Source organism: Apteryx rowi, unplaced genomic scaffold (assembly GCF_003343035.1).
Source record: "Apteryx rowi isolate R43461 unplaced genomic scaffold, aptRow1 scaffold_216, whole genome shotgun sequence".
NCBI classification, from domain to species: Eukaryota; Metazoa; Chordata; class Aves; order Apterygiformes; family Apterygidae; genus Apteryx; species Apteryx rowi.
In genome coordinates, this window is record NW_020448486.1 from 421,052 (window position 1) to 444,934 (window position 23,883).

The following is a 23,883-nucleotide window of genomic DNA, read 5'->3' on the forward strand; positions in this document are numbered from 1 at the left end:
GATTCTATTCCAGGGGCAAGAATTTGCATACTTGCTTTCCAGGACTATACTTGCCTCTTTCCTGACTTGAAATAGGCACAGTTATTGAATGTGGTGGTGTTTCAGAGAATACTTTTTTAATTAAAAAATATATATATATATACATATATATATATATACACATATATATATAATATGAAATCCCACTGAATTCTGTAGCTTAGCAGAAGTCCGTTCTTCTCACTAGTCTGTAAGCTCCACAGCTTGCAGGCTTGGCCAACTGCTGCATGCTGAGTGAAGTTTTAGAACAGAAGTTTGGCAGGAGCCTTTATCCCCTTCTCTGTGGGCACCTAACTGATTTTTGCTGAATATTCTCTGGATGTGTTTATTTTTCTTCATTTGTTGTAAAAAGGAGATCTGAAAAACAAATCTCACAATAGAGGAGGATTCAGGCTATCTAATCTTAGGACCCCTGACTGAGTTACCTGCTTTTTTCTAGGGCATAGCCAGTAGTGTAAGGATTACAGTGAAGGGTAACACTTAAATGCAAATTTCTTGCTTAGCTTAAATGTCTGTCTTTTAAAACCCTTAACAATTTATTTGCCTAAATATTTTGCTGGTCCTAAAGCTGGTTCATTTTAGATACCTTGAGCAGTTCCATGAGTCCAACAGTTTACTGTAGCCGCCTGTATAATACTTCTGTGAAAATTGTCTTTGGGCACTTCAGCCATGGTTGTTGTGTAGAAATGTGTAGCAAGCTCATCTTGAAAGATGTTAACTTTGGTAATTCAAGATACTGTTATGCCATCAGGATTCCTCATGTTAAACTTTTAGGTTTTGCTGTCTTGTAAGAACTTCAGAAAATATCTCAGATCAGAACACAGACAGTATTTTAACCTCTGAGTATATACTTTAATGCTTTTTCCTTGACCTTCTTTTTAATTTTAAGTTGCTGATTAGCCTACAAAAATTCAGTCACAAAATGCAGCCTAAAACAGCATGGGAAGCTGTAAATGTACTGGAAACTGTTAATACCCTGGACTAAAGCAGTTGCTGCTGGCTGTCCTCCACGTGCTTCTTACTCCTTCCCTATTGAACAACAGGGAAAAGCTGATACGCGTCATGCCATAACCCTGTGTTACCCCACTAGTCTCCAGGCCATATCCTAGGCGCAGTGCATGGGTGTTTTCAAAGCTTGATATTGCAGTGTAGTGAGTGGTGCTTTCCCTGCACCTGTCTGTAATCAGCAGCGTTGGGTAGTGAGTTGCTGTGCTCCCAGGAGGGCAGGCTGGGCAAGCACAGTGTGCCAGCCCAAGCCTTGGTGGGGCCACGCTGGGCAAGGACACAGGCAACTGCTCCCATTTTTTTAATCTGCAAGAAAAGATAATGAACAGTTAAAGCAGGAATACCTTAAGCCAGTATTATTGACGAATTCTGCATAATGTGAAATCTTAGGGTCAGTGCTGGCTTTTCTTGCATCACTGTGAAACACATGCACCACCACCACCACATGACTTTGTTTACAAAGAGGAAAGTGTTCAGAAGAAATGTGTGAAGTGATTCTAGTTCATGACACAAAGCAGAAAACTGATCAGTTCTGTTCATTCTTCATGCATTCTGGAAGATGCTATATTGCCTTCCAGAAAAAAATCACTGAAATGCATGATAAATTAATATGTGCAGAAGAGCCTCAATAGTACACTGCAGTCAAATGTGCAAAAGACAGACAGATGTTTAACAAAACTGGTGATTGTGTGTTGGTTGTAGAAGCCAACAGATGTAGGCACTGACAATGCAAGCAGAACAGATTTTTAATTAGTGTGATAGAAACTGAAATGCAGACATCAATGACTGAACCAAAGTTTAATAAAAAATTAATAAATAGAAAAGGATGTCTCCCAAATCATTGATGAAAGATTGCTTGCTCAGAAGGCAGCAAAGAGGAAACTTTTCTGGTTGAAATGGAGCTAAGTATAACATGGCAGCCTGTTGCTAAATAACAGCAATGATAGATACATTCTCATCTGTTTTTCCTATTAGGTCTGCCACCTACTGCTTGACATACTGGGTTGGCGTTGTTTGTTATGCCAATAAAAAAAAAGTTTGCCAAATCTGTCATGCTAACTCTAATAAAAATCAGATGACCTGAGCTCTGTTACACCCTTTCCCAGTTGGAAGATAATGACTGTGTATCCAAGGTCCCGGTTGGGAAGGCAGCTAAGGTATCTGCCAACGGGAGCAGGGCAGGTCGGCTGCTGCAAAGACAGAGATGTCACACTGCTGTTGGCTGAGGCTTTGAACCCCATGTTCAAAGGCACTCGCGTCTTGGAAACTCCCGTTTATAAAATGTTGAGGAGGGAGGGGAGAGGGCAGCAGAAATGAGAGAAGCGGGTTTACTGCTCCACGAGGAGAAAATCTAGCAGCTAACCAAGCAAAGCAGAAGACGTCTTCCTGGGAAATGATACACAAGCTACTGGGTTGTTAAGGAGAATGTGCTTGGATTTTCTTTATCTGAGAATGAGCAAAAAAAGATTGGTTGCCTTRTAAATGAGAAGGAGGGAGCAGGGTTTTATAGGCAGCCTCTAGATTTTTTTTTTTCTTGCCAACCTATGACTGGAAATTAGGACAGTGGCAGGGAAGCAGAACCACTGGAACAAAGCCGGGCTGGAAATGACAAAGGCAAATGCAGTCCGAGGCGCTGTTGTGCGCTCATTAGCAGCTCTTTGCTGCTACGTCGCTGGTGATTGCCTTTCCTGTGAGGTGCTCCGAGTTAAATTAGGGCATTTATCACGTTTTTTTGAGCTGAGGACGGCAATAAACTCAGCTCTGTTACTTGATTATTTGCTTTGTGCCTGGGTTGGAGTATCTCAGTACACGGCGGCAGAGCCCAGTCCTGACTCAAACAGTCAAGAAACCACAATAAGTGCAGGGGAGTACACAGAAATGGTCAGACAGCATAGGGCTGGGCTGCTGGTTACCAGTAGGGTGAGATATCTGCCCAGCATTTAAGTTTTTTTGATTCATGCACAGGTCCTAAAAAACAGCATTTCTTTCCTTTGACACTGGGAGCTTTAGAATTAATCTTTCAGTTCATCTTTACAACAGGAAAGGGTATGTAAATAGTGATATACATTCTTTTCTGGCTTACACTCTGAGTTTGTCTATTTCTGCAATTTGTCAAGCTATTTTCCACTCACTAAATGCCTGGACAGCAGCCACAGCTGGTTTGCTTGAATTCTTTCAGTTGCTAAAAATAAGCTGGTTTTGAAGCTTTTTTTTTTTCCCTGTAACTGCTGAGGATATTTTAATAGATGTCTATCAGCTTATATTACAAATTGTTTTTGGGAGTTGCATCATGCAACATCATGTTCCAAGTGCTCAGGGGGGGAAAAAAAAGGAAGCATCCAGGCCACTGAGACACAGGAGCAGAACACGGGGCTCTGCGACTGCAGGGAAAATACCAGCTCCCTCAGAGAAAGTTTGTAAAATACATAGTCAATGAATTTGAATCACCTTAATATGATTCTGTCGTAATTGGTCCTCCTCAACTCTTTAACTTAACAGCTGCATTTGTAGTATGACTTTATGATGGTGTGCTTCTAGAAGCTCTTGTGCCTTGTTTTTTGAAGATTACCTTTTGTTTTATTGTCTTTTTGGCTTAGTTGATTGGCTTTTGCCCTGCTTTCACGTATCCCTCTTGCCTAGCCCTTGGTTTGATTTATTTATTTTTTCCTCCCCTCTCCTTGGTCAGTGTTTATTCTGATTAAAACTATCCCTGAAAATGCGATAAAACATTAGCTTCACAGAAACCCCTCCTGCGTCAGTTTGTGTGAATGCATTTGATAGGTACCTAAGTTTGTAGACATAGCAATAGTTGCCAGAAAACAAGGCCAAAGAGAGGAAAAGCATGCACTAAGAGGCAGTCTGTGAAGGTCTCCTGAGAACTGATAAGCTCTGGAGACCAGTGGTCCTCCTCAGTCCACAAGGACCGATAAACTCAGAACAGCAAGAGTCTGCTGAATCCCCTCAAGGCCACCAGCACACGCTAGCCTCAACAGCGAGTTGTGTAACTCAGCTGCATCTGAGAGCGTGGTTGCTGCTATGTGCAAGCAAAGGCTGCAGGGTTATATATACGCCTGGTGAAACACAGGCATCTCTGAACCCCCGTCCGGGGTCCCGTTGTACGACCCCCCTCGGCTTCTGTGAAAGTTGCTGGGTTTGGCCTCCTGACTCTTGCCCCAGCCGGCTAACTACGAGTGACTGCAGGAGTGAACTGTGCGAGGGAATAATTGAATTTGCTATGTGAATAGTTACCTGCTGTTAATAAAATCAGCTTGATTTTATTTAAAAGAGCTTAACTCATAAAAGGTGCTCTAATAAATATTGGCTGTGATCAGTGTCTCCCCCAGCTCAATCCCCGATCAGGGAAATTTGCAACAATATAACACGGGGCACTGTAAGCTATGCGTAACTGTAAAACACTGAACAAAACATAAATTTCTGTCCTGAGAAATGCATAACCCTGACACTTTTCTCACCTGTTTCATTGTGTAGGGTTTTCTGAGACTTCTTTTTAGATGGTCATTAGAGAAATATATCTTTCTCTGTTCTTAGGTCTTTGGCTTCCACTTTTCCAAATCCTCTAGGTCTTTCTCCTCTTCTTTTTGACTTCATGGCCTTTTTGCTATATACTTACCAGTGTGGAATGAGTAATTTCTTTAGATGTCTTGGTGGGTGACTCCAGGAGATGGGGAACTTCTTTAAAATCTGTGCGGCCTGTGCCTTAGGGAGTTTTGACTGAGGAATTGAATTGTGCTTGCTGGTCTATATAGATCAGTGATATGATGCCTGTGCCCACAGATGTGAGCCGTGCGTGGCCTGGCCCACAGTGGGAGGAAACACATGGCATCCTTTCCTCCCTGTGGTTACCCACCTCACACCCACTAACTAGGACCTTCTACTGCGTTCCTTCGTCCACCTAAATTAAACTCTGCCTTAGTGATCCTGCATTTCCTACCACTCCCTGCCTGGATGTTGCTCCTGCACCTCAAGCCAGAAGTACAGGTCCAGGTATTGGCATGGCTTTCAGAGAAGGTGGCAACCTGGGAGGGCTACTGTATGGCAGCACATTCATGTCCATTAGCTCCTTCAGCCACAGCCATCACACTGCTCCCCATAGCTCAGGTCCGTACCTGCGTACAGGCAAAGGGCAGGGCCGGTGCTGAGATGTACCTCTACAATTCCACCTGCACATAGTTCATCAGTCTTCAAGCTTTAGAAACTTCTGCTGTGAGGAATTTTTTTTAAGACTGTACTCTTCATTAATAAAAAGTTCATTGTGGTGATCTTATTCAAATCACTCTCAGACTGAGGTCTCCTTAACTGAGAAAAGGAAATCATTACCTCTATTTTCAATATCATACAAATATCACTCTGTACAGAGTATATAGTGTGGAAGATGCTGCATGAGCTGAAATGCCAATTAATTTTTCACATTTCTAAGGGAATCCTCATGTCTCTCCACTGCTGTTGCCTGTTAGAAGTTCTGGTCAACACCTTCTAATGTGAGATTTCTTTTCTTATTGTCTTACGAGTTACCCCATTCTTGCAGGTTATTGGAGTAGTACTGTTAGATCCCAACAAAAGTTCGGGGTCTGCTTGAGTAAGAGCCAACATCCGTGAGGGATTTGCTGTTCCTTTGCCAATAGGATGCCTGAGGTTTGTCAGCCATGCTGGATTCACTTTCCACATTAAACAAATGAAGAGGAAAAAATAAATAATATATTGAAATGCAAAGTTTAAGAGGTTTGGAGAGATTCAAAGAAATGAAACAATAACATTTAATAGCTAATTGCCATTCTGGTTTGGCTTTAAGGTAGCTTCAGCCTTCCAGTGTGCTAGCAGCCTTCTTAAGTCATCTGCCAGGATGACTTACCCAGCTCCTGGGGCTGTGATTCAGTCCTCTAGACAAGCCATATTTAAAGGTCTGCTTACCTTTTCCAGATGAGATAATGAACTGGAGGGAGACTTTGCTTTGTTTTCTTCCTCTAAAGATAGGGCTTACGATGAATATAAATTCACCTGCCGGAGCTTCCTGCATCCATCAGTCCTGATTCAGTCTGAGCACCCCTGGGCTCCTGTTTGATGCCGTTTCAGGCTGTTACGCAGAGATTCCTTTGCAGTACCCCTCCCTCTGGACTGGCTCAACTAGTTGACTAGGAATGCAAGACAAGCAGTAGCCAGAGCCTTGGTCTGACTGCAAACAATTATTTACCTGCTAGGAATGAAATTTCCTGCTGACTGGGAAGAAGGCAAGTTAAGAAACTTAGCCATGTCAGTATGTAACCCCAGTATGTAACTGATGACACAAGTTGAAAACCATATTTGGTTGCTCCCACTTATGTTTCTGTAATGCAGCCAGTTCCTAGCACTTGAGAAAGTGGATATGAGGGCAAATATAGCAATTCTAGGAAATCACATCTAGCAACAGAGCAAAGAATGGGCCTTAAACGCGGTTGCTGTAAGTGGGCAGCCTCCTTGAAGCATCACTTAAAAGGATTGCCAGTGTTTTTTAGTGTTGTATTAGCAAAAACAGCTCTTCCTGGCCATCAGTTCATGTTTCTCAATGGTATTGAGAATGGTTTCTCAATTTTTTTTCCCTCTGAAAAGCCATTCAGGCAAGCGCAGCAAGGCCTCAGTTCCATGTTGCAATGGTCATAACTGATTGCTTGTGCTCAGAAAAAGCATGGTCAGATGAAGAAACAATAATGTGCCCTGAAATTGTGAATAAAGTCTGAATGTAGCCCTGCATAAGGGACCTAATAGATTTACTACTATATCAGAGGGACATCTGATTGTTGTGCAGATGTTAGACACTGAAGCATTGTGAAAGGAGCTGAATTAGGGTATTGTAATGATGGACTTGGTTGCTTGTTCTATTTTTAGAACATGGCGGTTGCATTAGTGCACAACTGATATGGACAAAGACCATTCAGTGATTTCCGCCCCCCTCCTCCTTCCTCTCCCTTGTTCATTTGTTGAACTAAATGTTTTCATGTTTTCTTTCTAGTACCAAATTGCTGCAAGGAACAGTTCAAACCGGCAACTAGGGAAAGTGTTTGGATGCTCAAAGTAAGTACGTTTGTGTATTTGTACGGGTTTGTTACAATGATTGTGACTGAGAAAGTAACACTTGTTTGATGTCTTTGAGGAGATAGCTAGGTAAGTTTGGTGTCAATAGTAAGTAATATTCCTTTGCAACAACTCTGACCATATAATTAATAGGTTCAAGTCACTAAGTGTTATCCGTTCATGAAGCAGAAATGATGAAAGCTAAACTAGATGCCACAAACTTTTTGGAAATATTTGGGGTTTTTTGACTGGAGTAAGAAAGAAGTGCTGGCGAAAAGGAAATAGAAAACCTAAGACGGACATTGAATCTAACTTCCCTCTCCTCTTCTGTTAAGGGACTTTAAGAAATTATATTCTTGCTTTCATCTGTTGTTTTATTAGATGTTAGCACTTCTGTATGTTATTAATGCTGCCTTGATAATGTTAAATGGAGGAAGAGATAACTAAGCCCAATGCTACCACACATGGTTAGTAATTTATGTCAGAATTCGTGAGATTCTGTCCTTGTTTTAATTCTCACCTATCCGAGTTTAGATCACATCCCACCTGCGCTGGATTTTTTGCTTAAAATGTCCCACCCAAAGCTTGGCACCTCTGAAATCTGGGCAGGGAGCCACCCGCTGAGAGCGGCAGGGAGCAGTGGCATGCTGAGAGGTAGGCCCACAAGGTGGCAATGTTAGAAAGCCTTCACGCCTGCAACAGCATGGTGGCTCCCGGAGCAGCTATCATTTATTCCCCTTGCATCACTATTGCTGCATCTGTGCCATTACACAAGAAATTGCAACTGTTGCCCAAAGCAGGGTAGAGTACCTGATAGCGAAACTCCCCTTTGAACAGCTTGGCCACTGCTCACAACGCTGTGTTGGATGCTATGAATACCTTGACTTGGGGCAAGGGATATGCTGCTGGGTGAACATGGCTCGCAATAAAGTGCATGGGGTGGGGGGAGGGTGGCATAGTTCTTAGTCATAGCTAGTGCTAAAATATGTATAACCCTTAGGTGATATTAGGGCTGTGTAGTGAGAAACTTTCATTTTAAAACATACCAGCACATTTCTGCTAACGCTTAAAAAGTTCTTAAGGTGTATAAAGCCTGATGTTGGATGCAGGAGGCATTTCAGTTTGCTGTGGCACTTTTCATGCTTAGTATTTAAGCTAAAAGTAGAAGGGTTTTGTGCCTTAGCTATTTTAAAGACGTCACAGTGAAACTAGGGATTTGCTCCAAGTTATTTAGTGCCCTGAAAAAATATATATGTCTACAGAAAAATTTTTCCAGATAGATACACAATAGATGTGAGAAATTATTCAGGGCTAGTTCTGTGGCAAATACAAGAATTACCTGTGTTAAATGGCACAGATGCAGTTAAGGAGAAGAAACTGAAACTGGGACAGAGGGAGTTAAGAGGAGCCACAGAGTTCAGATGCTTCAGGTTGGAGGAGAAGACTTAATTTCAGAGTAATTAGAAGATGTGCATGTCCCAAGTGCACCTGGAAATGCTCAGGTGAAGAATAGTCTATAATTTAGAGCTGAAAGAGGCTTGTGTACTTCAAAGATGCAGGAATAGCTCTGGACTACAGGAAAAATCTGAAACCAAGACCGAGGGGAAGAAGAAAGGTCCTTCCCTGTCGACACACTCCTTCCCAGGAAGGTGCCAGCTGGAACTGCAGCAGGGGCAGTGCCCTGTGTGGATCTGCTTTTTTTTTAAATTTATTTTTTATTTTTATTTTTTATTAAATCAACTGTAGATCTGTAGTGGATTCTATCTGTCACTTTCTAATSTTGCGCAGAATAGGTGGCGCTGCTTAAAGTCAAGCTTCATTACTGTGGTTATACTAGCATTCTCAAGTACTTTGAAACAACAGGAAACCTGAAGAAAACTGAGCATGGAGATAGTACACAGCCATCAGATGGACACTTATAAAAGCAGACTACATCCTACCTGTCTAATAGAAACTTATCTGAAACATGCAGATTTCCTGGCATGAGTAACCCTATCCTTGAAGCAACCGTCAGCTTTCCAGTGTATTCCCTGTGGATTGCTACTTACTGTGTAGCCTTTCCTCTCCAGATCCCTTAGCCTTTATGGCCTATTATATGTCAAAATAAAGATCTAGCCTTTTAATTCCGGAGATTCATTATATTGCTAGGGCATTAGCTGAGCTATTAAAATTGCAAAAGCCAAATCCAGGTAACATGTTATTATATGCTAGTCTTCACTTGGGAAATCTTTCTGTAAGTGTCTGAATGTGTTTGAGCCTGACACACAAGCCTACTTTTTCATGGGATTGTTGAAGTTCTGCCAGCAACAGCAAGAGGAATGAGTGTTGGACATCCAAGGAACTCTACAGCTCTTGTGTTAGGATCTCCCGTGTGCAAGATGTAGATAAGGTGGTTTTCACTGGCAGCTATAATTCTTTGCTTAATGTATTATGTCCAAGACATTTACAATATACCCTAACATTAGAAAGCAGTTCTGGCTTCAACTGGAACATTAGCTCAGGATTTACCTGTAATATTTCAGTGATTTTGAGACAGGAGAAAGTAAATACGTACATAAAATATATGTATATGTTTGTTGAATTACTAATTTGTTATTCGTTCAGGGGAGGCCTGAACAAAAAGCCTTGTATGATCTTTCTTTCCTTCTCTGCACAGAAACAGATATTCTCTGGCCATTCATGCAAAAGATGCATATAATGACTTAAACTGGAGAGAATAAAGTATTTTTTCTCACTTTTCCCCCCACCCCCTTGGTGCAGAATAAAATACCACTTCTAAATAAGGGCACTCCATGTTTCCCATTCTGTTCCCCACTGCTTGTTTTCCCAAATTGGTCACCTTAATTTCCACCAAAGAAGACTTGACTTCTATAAGGGCCATTTTGTACTTTATCAGCCAAAGGAATTGAGAAGAACAAAATATTTGAACTTCTAGACTCAGTGGACTGCTTTGAAAGCATTTTCCATTTTGTGGAAACAGCATAAAGGTCCCCCAAAATGTAGTGGAGGACATCTGTTTAGGAGTCAGTCCTGCACAGGACACAGCTGCTTTATAGTTGGTTTTGATTCAACGTAAGAAAACTTGAGACCTAAATTCTGAACCTAACAGACAAAAGTTAACTAAATGGAATGTTTGTTTATGGCTTCGTACTCACCAGTCCTCTTTCCCTTCTTAACTTAGTAATTGAATAGCTTGAATATCCTTTTATGGTATTGTCTGAAAATATTCTGAACTTTGGGGTGATATTTATTTTTTCAGTGTCCAATACCAGGAATTATCCCACAGGAGCTCAGTAAAGCAGCTGGTTCATCAAAAAATGTAATTTAACTTTTCAAAAAGGTAGCGTGTGGTTTTGTTAAAAGTTAATAATGAGATGCCTTCAAATGCAGAAGCTGTCAACAGCCCTGACATAATTTCACAATTACAAAAATACATAGACTTGTGGTTGGGTTTTTTCTATTAAATAGAAACCTCATTTTCTACTGTAATGAGGAAAATACATTATTGTAATGCCACTAGTACCTTTTGTGCTCAAAATGTTACAGAAACCTTTCTTCAATTTATACACAATATGACTGTTCAGAGGTTACAAAATGTTGCTACTTTGTGTCATGGCTGTTGAAGCCTTGACTATATTTAATAAAATAAGAATGATATCCTTATTTCTAGTCTTTTCGTGTTGCCTCCTGCATTTTGCCTATCAATGATGCTCCATTTAAAAGCTGGAGAATGTTTATTAAAGGACAATTCAAGCAATTATTTAAGTTTAGCTCCAGCAGAGAGGAATACTTTAGGGGCTTTTAAAAAAATCCTTGTCAGATATGTCAAATATGAAGTATTTGTAGTGCATCCAAATGCTGTAAGAATAGCATTTTCATTTTTCAAAGTGGTTTCTAGATTCTATAAGTAAAATCCTGCAAATGAGCAGAAGACACACTGATTCTGGGCAGTCATCCTGAGCCTGTAGACAGACTCGTGAGGAAAGTTAGACAGAAAAACAGAGGATCTATTTCTAGTAATCTCAGCATCTTGTTCATGGTCTGTTTGCAATACTGACTGCGCCCATGATCGGGTGCTGCTCACTTTAGCAGGAGGAAGGTGGTTACAGCGAAGTGGTAAGTAGCTCTCGATTTACTCTATCGGAGCAAAAGCAAAGAGAGCAAGGGAGGGGAGACAGGGAAAGGAAGGCAGAAGAAGACTGAAGGAAGATGGGAACAGAAAGCAGGGCTGGCACAGCCGTGCTCGCTGAAGTGCTGCTGAGGAATATGGCAAAGAGCGGAGCAAAACCGAAAAGGCTGTGGCAGCTGTGGTGGGAGGGCACGCGGAGCTCAGCGCCATGGCCGTGTCCTTGCAGTATTTCCTGTGCAGTACACATGCTCCCACCCGGCGGCGTGGTGGGAGCTGCGTGCCTTACCTGGCCTCCTCTTGGGTGCTGCAGCTCAAGTAGGCACCTGCACGGCAGGCACTGCGATGCTCCAGCGCTCCTGGCTGCCAGGAGCAGAGGGAAATCCAAACTCTCCACTGCCCTTTCTTTTAGGGGCCTGGGGAAGCAAATCAGCTCTGCTCTGGCTCCCTGAACACCACTGTGCCTGGTAGGGGCCATCTTGAAAACATCTGGCCCCAAAAGTAAAGAAATGGCTTGAAAGAGCTAATTCAAAAGACTCCTCTTATATTGGAGTGTGGTGGGTTTGGGATTTTTTTTGTTTTTTTGTGGAGTGTTTTTTGTTTTTTTTTTTAATCCCAGTACAAGTGTCAACATTTTCTAATATTTCTGTGCAATCACTGGAGCTGGGAAGCTTGGGTTTTATTACCTGACTGCTGAGATTCTCATATAATTAAAACACACCATGATCCAGGGCTGCCAGAAAATCACCCTACATAATGAGTCACAGTAAAACGTGAGCTGCTGACAATGCACAGCAGCACACTACTGAGGTCAGGTGGATACAACAGGAGGTGAGACATTTAATTTTAGAAGTTGTCCTTACATTAAAACATTGCTTATAATAATGGCTTGTGCTGCCTTCCTAGGGGCCTTAGGTGAAATATGGGCAGGCTGCTGTTGTGTGCACTGCAGCTGTGTTACAACAGAAGGTGGCAGAATTAAAGAGGTTTTCAGTGTCTCAACACCTGGTAATTTGTTGTCCTCTGTGATGTTTACTCAGGGCTTACACCAACCCCAAATTTTGTAATCATTGGTATTTTCTGCATGTTAGCTCATCCTTTAGCCTGGAGTAGGCACAAGAAACCAGGCATGTGGCGGGAGTAGCTTACAGGCGGGCAAAGTTGATGCAGCCGACTCAAGCCACAAAAGCCTCAGCTGGAGCTTTGCCACCAAAGCTGCGCAGCCACCACCTCTGTTAAAAATCTGCTCTGAGGGACAAGATAGGCTAGCTAAATGTCACAGTTACCTTTTAGGGTAGGGAGTGCCAGTTTTATTTTTCCATAAACACACATTTGTAATAGAGAAACTGATAGTACCCTGAAATTAAGCTTTATGAAGTGACTTTCATTAGAGCTTTATTCTCTTTTATGAGCTCTGGATTTGGCTCATTGCTAATGACCTGAGTGGACTATATGGGATAAACACATTCTGAATAGTTTTATAGTATAATGTAATAATATTGTCTGTATGTTTTTAGAAAGAATAATTGGTTCTCATTTTGTATCTCTAGAACAGAACAGTATCAAAACTGCATTCAAGTATTTTCAGACTTGATCTGATTTCATAATTAGGATCTTTTTTGTCTAATATAAGAGGCTTCATGTAATCACTTTTTTAAATCTAAAGCTTATGTTTGACAAGTAGGTCACTAGTTAATGGAACAAGTAAATCAGTTGTTTATCTTTTCAGTAAGATGCATGCACTTTCTATATGCTCTTGTCTGCTCAGAATGGAGATATGTACAATTTTAATGGCACTCCCTCCCTCTTTTAGAGGAGAGATGTGAGTTTTATACTTCACTTCCTCTATTCCTGTCACTTAGATTTTTTTTTTTAAAGTTACTGTAGTACTTCAGCTGATACTGCATTCGACCCACAAGTTTATAGCACCGTTGTCTGGTAAGGTTAATTTAATTGCTAGATATCTTTAAAACAAAAAGTCATTAATTTGTAATTTTACAAAAGGAAATTTACTATTGCACATTGCTCACAAGCTTTCCAGCTTCCTTATTCCCCCCTGCCAATCCCCAGTATTTGCGCATGTTTCTCTTGACAGATGTATCTTCCAACAGTACCTTTCTTCCCAGCTAGTTTTGCCTCTTAATACCCAGGCAAGGGAATTTTTTAGCTAATTTTGAATTTCAGGATTCCAGAAGGTGCTTAAGCATCACTATGAAGCGTTAAGATTTCTGTGTTAGTATCTAAATAAAGCAATTGCAGTCATAGGCTAATAAAGGGCTAAAAGAATTCATAAAAACTTGGTCTAATATGACAGGTTACAAAATCCCTGTTAAGAAATGCCTGTCAGTGGCATAAGTTTCCAGGCATAGTTTGCAAATTTCTTGTTGTTGTTGTTGTTTTTTCTTCACAGTACTAATGTAAGTGTAACATTGCAGTTGAAGCTGTCTGAAAATTTTTGTTCATTTGAAGATTATTTTATTAATAAAAGACTTTGAATAAGCACTAAGATGATAAAGAACATTGACTGTTACCTTTGGAAAAAGTTTGTGTTTTCCATCAAAAAACAATAAAACTTGTTTAAAATTAGTAATAGAATTGTGTAAATTAGCAATGAAATTGTACTTAGAAGAACAGTTTCTTACTCCCAGGCCAGTCTTTGCTCTACTATTTGCAAATAGTAACTATTATTTGCAAGTGTGTTACAGTTCTAAATATTGAACAGCAAGTTAAGAAGTATGTGTGTAAAAATCAGGAGATATTAAAAAACACAGTACCTCAGGAACTCAGATACTTGCTTTTGGCCTGTAGTGAGCCTGACATAAATAAAACCAAGTCTACTCAAATGGTAAGATAAATTTCTCTCTCTCTCTCTGTGTATGTGTATAATACACATATTAGTTGTAGCCCAAAAGTGGAAGCACTCCTGGATTCCTCTGTGAGCTAGTGATCGCAAACAAATCCTTGCAATCTGTTTTTTCAGAGGTGCCTCAGGGATTTCAGCCGTTTAGTATGTTACTAGAGGCAATGTGTCACCTAGTGTATGAATTCTGGACGGTGCTTTACGCAGCTCCTGAATACAGGTGTCCCTTCCGCAGATGGCTGCGTGTGAATGTGCATGTCCCTTAGCAGGCAAGGGCTGTAGCACACTCCTCTCTGCCTAGACATAATGGAGCATAATTAAGGAATGACAGTATGCGCACCGGACAACGGGTATGCCAGGGGCTTTGTCTGAGGGAAGGAAACTGATCTGAGCAAGGTTGGCTGCAGGTGGCTGACGAAGGAAAGTGGAAATTGCCCAAGCAATACAAAGGGCTATGGCTGACAAAGGCAGGCTGGAGAAGAATGGGAGAAAGAACAATGGGGAAGCCTAGGAAGTGGGAGAAATCCTGAGATAAAAGGCAGGAGACACCACTCTCAGAGCGATGGAGAAAGGGAATAGGATTTGCTTAGCTGCAGGACTAGTCTGGAAAAAAGCGAACAGAGCCAAAAGGACAGTATGGGTCGGAAGAGAAACCATGAAAGAAAGGATTGGGCCCCAACGTAGTGGTGTTGTGAAGCAGGAGATATTTGCCAAGATTTATGAGAGTATGTTTTGAGGAAGCTGATCCTAACATCTGCCTTGTTTCTGTGCTTGTAAAATGAGGAAAGCCGCCAGAGATTAGCTTTTGTAAATGCTATGAATGTCCTATAGGAGGAGGGGGAGAATAGGCAAAAAAGACAACAGTTTGTGTGTAATTTCTTGGCATTTGCTAATTTGATGGACACACAATACACATTCTCTTTGTGGGAGAATGATTTGTAACACACTGYAGGAACACAAGAAAAGTATTTGTGGGATCTGTTGTAGTAAGGCACTGAATTCTTAGGCCAGGGTTCTACAACTGTTGAAACATTTATGCACTGCTGAATGACTTGGCAATACAATTTTGATCTGAGTCAAGCATGAATACACTGTATTTCTTTCACATTAGCTGGAGTATGTAATAATGTTTATGTTGGCTTTGTGCTGGGTGTGGGAAGACAGATACCTAATTAACGGTTTTCTGGGACAAAGCAAACCCTTCACATTTTGATTTGTAATGGTCCAGCCCTTTCAATCAGCTGGTTGAAGTGTTTTTGATATAGTAATAGGTATCCAAAAACTTAATTGACCATCTCCTGGAAGCACTGCTTTCACATGTTCTTTAGCACCGGTGAATGTCTTGGGTAGTGTGGTAAATGTTGACAAATGTCGTGTTCCTTGCGATGGGTTATAACCCCTGGGCAAACTTCACGTGCTTGGGATCTGTAAATGCTGCTGCAGGACAAAGGGCAGCACTGTATGCTGAGCAGACCTCAGCCAATAATCATTCCACAGTGTTTAAACCTCTCTTCCTTATGTTATATGCATGTATCAGATATTTGCGTGAAGGATTAAATTACTTGGATAACATGTGCAAATCAAATGGCTACCAGCTTCAAAATGCTTACTGTACAATATGAACAGAGAACCATTGGTCCCGAGAGTCTTTATTCACTCTTTTTGAACCCTTAGTATATAATATCAAYGCCAAGTCAAGTTTTCAGCTGAGCAATATAACAAGTAATGTTGTAAATCATCATCTACCAATACAGCGTCACTTGAGTGTTGGATATAGCCATATCAGATTCTCATGTTAGAAACCTCATCCCTTGATAAATGGTCTTGCAAGGCATCTCATTTGTCCTCAGTTCCCCAGTATTGCTTTTATGAAATTAGACTGAAATGCCATCAAAATGTATTGCTGTTACTCCCAGAGCAGAACATAAGAAGGTATATCATAAAGGTATATCACCCACTCTTGTGGGTTTTTGGATTTCTTCCTGCATTTTTCCAGCCATCTATCTTTAGCCCCAAGAGAGCCAAAGTTTCTTCAACAGTTGGAAAATATATAAAGAAATGCTAGATCTTTCTTCACTCTTTTCTCTTCCCAAAATCTTCCACGCTATTACCATTTATAATTTATTTGATTGGTTTTGTTTATAATATGAATGTCTGAAGCTCTGGGCACTTATGTTAATAAGCGTTTTTTTATAGAAACTGTGTATGTGTATCTTTGTATATATGTGTGTGTATATGTGTGTGTATGCACACACACACACACATACACACACACATATATATAGTAAGTATAAAATCCCAAACACCCTCTTCTTTTCTAGAACACCTAATTTCACTTACATCTAATTAAGGTTTTATCATCGCCCAGATTATCTGAATTTTTCTAATGCTTTTGATCTAGATCTTATGCTTAATACAATCTTTACATCTCAATTCTGACAAAACAAATTGAGCAAACTAGTTTCAAAGTTAATGCCTCCCTGTAAATGGAACTGGCTACTGTAAATCTAGAACAGCTCCAATCAAGTAACTGCATGTAAATGCGCATAAATGAGACATGAGTCAGTCTCCCGTCTCAATTCTTTTTAATCAGTATTAAAGGCAAAGTGAGACAGCATGGTCACTTCAAGCATTTATTGATTATGGCCTCTGTTTGTAGGTCTTCAGAAGAAAGCTGCTCCCCAAGCTGTACCTGAAACTTTGCTATAACCCAGGGGATACCACTAAACACAAATGTAACACACACTAAAAGAATTCAAAATTTGGATTTTGTCTGGAGTTAAAGGAAGTAAGAATTTCTTGTCTGGAACCATCCTTCACTGGGTTTTTCCTGCTGTCATTAGTACTTTTTGTTATCTAGGCAGTGTTGGATAAAAACATTTCAGATAATTGGTGCAAACTTCTTATGTTTTAAGTATGGAATTCTTTGGTATATATTGAAGAGTGCTTCTTTCTAAATAAGAGGTGTTTTTTTTTTCCTTTAAAGCAGCTGGATTTAGCTAAACCCTAAAAATTTTGGATTTAATCAATGTCCACTACACCTATTTAATAACTTTAACAAATTGAATAATATTAACAGTATATGACTTGTTTTAAAACATTTGTACTGCTGAAGTGTTTCTGAAATCTTGTTTCTGTGAACAAAAAATTCTGTTTCTGTGGACAGTGTTTTAATCCTCAGGTTTCTGTTTGATTTCTACAGTAACTATAAAAGGTAGCTGCTGCCTTTTTAAAGAAAAATACCTGCAGGCTGTGGCTCTTCAAGACCACTCTCTATAGTGAAGAATTTATACAATAATGGTCAGATTGGATTTGCAGCTTACAGCTAAATTTTCAAGAATGCTTAGCTGACAAAGATCTGAACTTTTCTTTTACTTTTTCTAACAGGCACAGAACACTTCTTAAAATATGAAATGTGACCCCTGAAATATAAATATGTCCATATATTTAAAAATAGACTTAAATTACCTCACAGGGATGTGGTCCCTGCACATTGTGTAATTGGGACAGCCCTCTCTCTTTCTCTTTCTCTGTCACTCTCCAGGGAAAGCAAGTAAACAAGACTTTACCTAAAGTGGCAACACTATAATCCCCAAGGGTGGGAAGCTCATTCTTTATCTACAGGATGTCTGGAATGATAAGTAGCTGTTTTAATAAAATTCATGCAGTGTTTCTTTGTCCTGACAAAATTACCATTTTCTGTTTGGTGTGGTAAGTTTAAATGCAATGCAGCCTGAAATTTAAGGCATAGAATGAAGTAACAGGACGGAGGTGGGAGATTTTATCCAGTGCTATGTAAACAAAGTCTTTAAAATTCCAGTTTTGGATTTTCACCCCAAGCAATTTTATATCATTGCTGTTATATCACAGCTTTCCCTTGGGCTAATCAGTGAGGCTGACGATACATCAGTGAAACATGAAAGGTGAATTCTTTTGCATAACCCAGGTTAGCTTGAAACACGTCATATATTATATCAGATCTGATATATGTTCCTTGTCTTACTAAGATTGTCAGCTGTTGCTAATTCCTTTACGGACATTTCTGTGTAATATGTTATTAGAGATTAGAACTGTGTACTTATTAGGTTGGCACAAGCCAGTGCTCTGTAATAGATATACAGCTGCAGATATCTCATTTGTACTTCCACTAGATGACATGAAATCCGGATTTCCTAAGGTTTTACTTTTTAAATGAAACTTATATTCAGGATGTATGCTGCCAGAAAGAAAAAAATCACTTTGACACAGACTCGTTAGGTACACTGACAGTTATATTCACTTTACTGAAACTACTCATACTGGGAATAAAGTACATGTCTACGCACCTTAATGAATCTCAGGTCTTACCTGAACAATTGGGATGTGCCGGGGCCTTAGAGCAACTTTTGTAGCTCTTCCCAAACCTTCTTCCTGCTTTGCTTTATTCACTTTTTTCAACTCTAAACAGCGTTGGCTAACTCCTTCAGGGAGAGCTTGTTTCTGTACAGGTTTCTGGTAAAAACACCTTCTTGAATGCTAAAAATAACTTTAATTTTGTTTCACCATGTGTAAACCTGTTGAGGTTTTTTTTTCAGAAATCTGTTAATTCTTGTGAATTTAGACTATGAAAATAATTATTAAATTAGAAAAGGAGACACTGGTCAGTATTAATGCTTTGTAAAAGATGTTGCTGCTTTCTAACAGTTTGCCTGAAATTAGTTTTTTCCAGTGGAAAAACTGCACTTGTGACAGAAGGGTTCATGAGACACCACTGAAAAGTGAAGTACGTTGGCCAAAATGATTGCACTTAAGTCGTGTTTGCTATAGTTTGAAGTTGTAGCTGAGGCATATTGTAAGGGCAGTACAAGAAGTATTATACTCAGTTTCCTTTACTAATCTGAAGGTGAACAGAGACGTCAGGTGAGGTGCTGATGAGGAGGAGATGATAGTACTTCTGTCACACTAGGGATGCTCATTGGTCTTTCTAGTGTTAAGTGCATTTTTCCTAATCCCTCACCCTCCAAGAAGAATGTTACCCAAGCAGTGGGAAATTTCTGCAAGCATTAATTGTATTTGTACTTTGATTGTGTCACATGTAAATGTCACAGACTTTTTTAAATTTTCTGACAACTATATTAACAGAAGTTTCTAGTGTGGCCATCACTCCCATTTTCAGATGCTGTGTGTTGGCCACTTCTTATCAGCATTAAAATATTCCTAATTTATTTTCACATTAGCCAAAAGTCAAATTCAATTTTTGACCCTGTCTCTGATAACATCCTCATAGACAAGCTGATGAAGTATGGGCTCAATAAGTGGTCAGTGAGGGGGACTGAAAACTGGCCAAACTGCCAGGCTTAGGGGGTTGTGATGCAAAGTCCAGCTGGAGACCAGTCATTAGTGGTGTCCCCCAGYGGTCGATACTGGGTTGATGCTGTTTAACGTCTTCATTAATGATGTGGATGATGGGACCAAATGCACCTCAGGAAGTTTGCAGATGACACAAAACTGGAAGGAGTGGCTGAGACACCAGATGGTTGTGCTGCTGTTCAGAGGGACCTTGACAGGCTGGAGAAATGGGTCAACAGGAACCTCATGAAGTTCAACAAAGGGAAGTACAAAGTCCTGCACCTGGGCTAGAATGACCCCATGCACCAGTATGGGCTGGGGGACAGCTGGCTGGAGAGCAGCTTTGCAGAAAAGGGCCTGGGGGTCCTGCAGGACACCAAGTTGACCATGAGGCAGCAATGTGCCCTTGAGGAAGGACAGTGGTATCCTGGACTGCATTAGGAAGAGCGTTGCCAACAGGTCAAGGGAGGTGACTCTTCCCCTCAGCACTGATGAGGCTGCATCTGGAATGCTGTGTTCAGTGCTGGGCTCCCTAGTACAAGAAAGAGATTGGACCTACTGGAGCAAGTCCAGTGAAAGGCCACAAAGATGATGAAAGGACAGGGGCTGTCATGTGAGGAGAGGCTGAAAGAGCTGGGACTGTTCAGCCTAGAGGAGAGAAGACTGAGGGGAGATCTTATCAATGTGTATAAATATTTGATGTGGGGGGGCAAAGAAGACAGAGCCAGACTCTTCTCAGTGGTGCCCAGTGACAGGGTGAGAGGCAATGGGCACAAACTGAAACACAGGAAATTCCATCTAAACACAAGAAAGCATTTCTTCACTGTGAGGGTGGTTGAACACTAGAACAGCTTGCCCAGAGAGGTTGTGGAGTCTCCATCCTTGGAAATATTCAAGACCTGACTGGACACGGTCCTGGGCAACCTGTTTTAGGTGACCCTGCTTGAGCAGGGGGGTTGGACCAGACAATTTCCAGAGGTCCCTTCCAACCTTAACTATTCCGTGATTCTGTGATTAACTGACTAGTATAAAATTTTGGCTTGAGCATGCCTAAGGTTTTTCTAACACTGCATTTGGGGTCTTTAAGGGATTTGACCCTCAGGCTTTATAAACTATGCTGCACGGCCTTTGTACTGCAGTAAGTAAGGCCTAGAAGAGTAATGAGAAAGGAACTGAAAATGAAAGCTCTGAGGAGGAAGTAACTGTGTTTTGGAGAATGATATTTTGGGCTGTTGTGGTTGTGATGCTCGCTAGTGTTCACTCTGCCTGGTTTACCATGGTAGAAATCTAAGCATTAAAATGTATCTGCTGGCGCAGGGTGGTGGCTTTTGTGGGGATTGAGAGGGTGATTATCCTTAGGACAATTAGGACTACCTGTATTCTGCAGTGGAAGTGTGGGATCACCTTGTAGCCAAATTCAGGTGGGAAATGRTGTGTGCAGGCTGTTGTAGCACTGGAGCAGGTTGACCAGAGAGGTGGTGGCATCTCCATCCTTGGAAGTTTCCAAGACTTAGCCAGACCAAGCCACACGTGAACTGATCTCATGTTGGTGAAGATCCTGCTCCAAGTGGGAGATTGAATTAGGTGACCTCCCTAGTTCCCTTCCAACCATCACTTCTGTGGTTCTCAATGCTTGAAGACCTATTAGATCAGGTTTTCTAATTCTACCCTTGTACATTAATTGGTCTCCTGGATCTTTTTTGCTATTTATCATATGTGAGTACTGCATTTCAGTAGAAAACACTTTCAACTTCCTGTAGGTAGATTTTATCAACACCATTCTGACTTGACCTTTATTCTTACAGCTGTACTTCTATTTGTGTGTCTACTGCAAACAAAAGCTATGAAGTCATGCACAGTCATTTAATAATAGTGACAAGTTCCTGTTTCTTATTCTGTGTCACTGGATTCAGATCTAAGAATCCTCTGCTCAGAATGATGAAAGTGGGAAGACAAAACAATGGCTTGCTGCACATAAAGAAATGAGTTGTGTTGGTTGGCCATGCAGTGCTCAGAAACGGAGATATAAGCAGAAGGACTGCCATGTAGATGGAATCCAATTGGCACCYCGTGTCCCCCCAGGCTGCACTAGATCAACTGAAGAAATATGYGCTTTCTGCGTGCTTTTCTGAGCCAAGCTTCTATTGCCCAGGCCTGGTTCAGCTTTTATAAAGGTAAGGTAGGACTTCAAGGACTGTGTTTTCTGAACTGGAATCCTAATGCAAGGCAATAAGGGGTCTGAAGTGAGGCTGCTGTGCTGTCCTCACTTGCGCTGCTCTGTGCTGTAGCTTTGCCAGTACATGTTTTAAACAGTTTTGGAGACTTCAATAAAGAAGCTTCTGTTCTTTGACACTGCTGAAGAAATAAAAATGTTTTTACAAGTTAGGGTAGCAGAGTGTTTCACTGCCTAGCATGCAGGTAGGGCTATGTCTGGCAGCTAAAGACCTGCTATAGATTATTTTTATATTCTGTCATCGTGTAGCATTTCTGGCTTCTCCCTACTCCTGAGTGTTACCAAGACACTTACTGGCCTTTTTAGCAGAATGTATTTTCTTGCTTCTTTTTTAAAAAAGACTCAAAGGAAACTTTTTCCAGTGGGTTTACTGTTGCCAAATGAATGGAGCATTTTTCAATAAAGTATACCAACTGCAAGTGTCCACAGGTTGGTTACTGAAAGCAAAATTTCTCCTTTTGAGTATATTTGAAAACCTGGTGGAAAAAATAAATAAAAGCTCCTGTCTTAGCGTTCAGAGGGCAGTGGTGAACTGGCAGACTAATTTTAGTTTAAGTGTTTATTTATTGGTTTTATTCATCTCACCGTTCCTCTGTGAATCCAGAGTCTATATTATGGGTAAAATTATGTAAACTAAGCTTTTAGCAAAGCATCATTTCAATGCTCTGAAAGCTTAGAAAAGATCATTAAAATTTTGTAACATCACTTTTCTTTCATGCAAAAAATTCTGAATTATAAATCTGATCAAACTCACATCTGAGATTGGGAATTTTATTAAAATGTTCTCATAGGCACATGCTAATATATTAGAAATGCTCCTATTGCTTCAGTTTGCTCTATCACTTTAAAACTCATTTTTAAAGAGAGCTGGGTACTGAGATCTTCCCCCCACCCCATACCACCCTAATATCAGGAAGAAGCTGGGAAATCTCCCCAATTAGTTGTTGCTCTTGTTGCATTTAGCACCCTTGAGATCACACAGAACTATGCAGAGACTGTCCCCATAGTCACTCTTGCAATTTCCGGTTTAGAGAAGACAATTTGTAAACAGTTTGATCATTTGTTTTTCTTGAATGTAGACGTGTGTTTGACTTCTCTGTTATGATATGGCAGATTTTGCCACGATGAAGTTGCAGAACTGCTTCTGAGGAGGTGCCTAGAATTGCTCTTTGGCTGAATTCAAATTCTGAAGGACGCTGTTATTTAGACATGGGGAAATATGCAGAGATCTTAACTACCTAGAGGTATGTGGAGGGAAGCAGACTGGGAGGGACAAGAACACTTTGAAATGAAGGGGAGGAAGACATTAGCAGTTGTTTGAATGGCCATGTTAATAGGACTAGCAGAACCAGCCGTTCGGTGTTACTGTATTGGCAGCTTTTTCCCTTTTTGTCTTTGACCCAAACACGGCTTTAGAGGACATGCCATCACATGGTTTCTCTGTGTAAGCCTGAGACTAGGGGAAACCTGGAAATATGCAATGCAGCCTAACATTTTTTTTATTATCATCTCCAGTGAAGCTGTAAGAGTGGAAATAGAGCTTGATAACTCAGCTGTCCTGGAGCTGGTGGAGAGAGGGAAGGGAAATCCAGGCTAAGTAGCAGATATAGGAAACAGGAAAAATAGCACCACTGAACTGAGACCCTTTTATATTTCTTTATTGTTAGGAGTGCATGAGTTCTGATGTATTCCTGTACCATTTAAGATTCATGTACATTTTTGTTAATTGGGTATCTACTGTATTAAACAAAACCTGCTCTGGTGAGCTGTAGCCAGTTGAGTTGGAAAACAAGACCAAGCCTTGCAGTGGAGATAACAATTACCGCGTGCACTTGGAAACAGAAAGAAGGGCGCTGCATGCTGTTTCCATGTTTGAATTATACCGCTGCCATCTGGGTATTGTAATGGAGCAGCATGTTGTGGAGGCTTGTTTCATGCTCACTGCAAAAGCTTGAGCCCAGAATGACTCTGGAGTATCGGGAGGAGAAATGAGGCTGAGTTGCAATACTCGAAGGATGCGTGTTTGTTCTCAGAAATAAAGGGTAAAATAGTAACTGCCGTTGTCATAGCGAGGTGGCTGGAGACAAACCGCGCTCGCTTCCCTTCTCTGTCCTTTGAAGTGAAAGCGGCACGTTGCTGTGCCGCCTTCCTCCACGCACGTAAAAATGAGCTCGGGGAGTCAAAGGGAAGATGCTGGCTGCCTCGTCCGCGCAGCGGGTGTAACAA

At 40.9% G+C, this 23,883-nt stretch overlaps 1 protein-coding gene across 4 annotated transcripts in view; it reads left to right on the forward strand.

Moving 5' to 3' along the window:
* Window positions 1-23,883, forward strand: part of MAPRE2 (microtubule associated protein RP/EB family member 2) — a 94,455-nt gene that overhangs the window by 9,128 nt on the left and 61,444 nt on the right. For all 4 annotated transcript variants that reach the window (XM_026064423.1, XM_026064421.1, XM_026064424.1 and 1 more), the window contains one exon: window positions 7,049-7,110. In XM_026064423.1, the coding sequence (XP_025920208.1) occupies window positions 7,049-7,110 (62 nt within the window). Of the gene's footprint in view, window positions 1-7,048; window positions 7,111-23,883 lie in introns of those variants that run through there.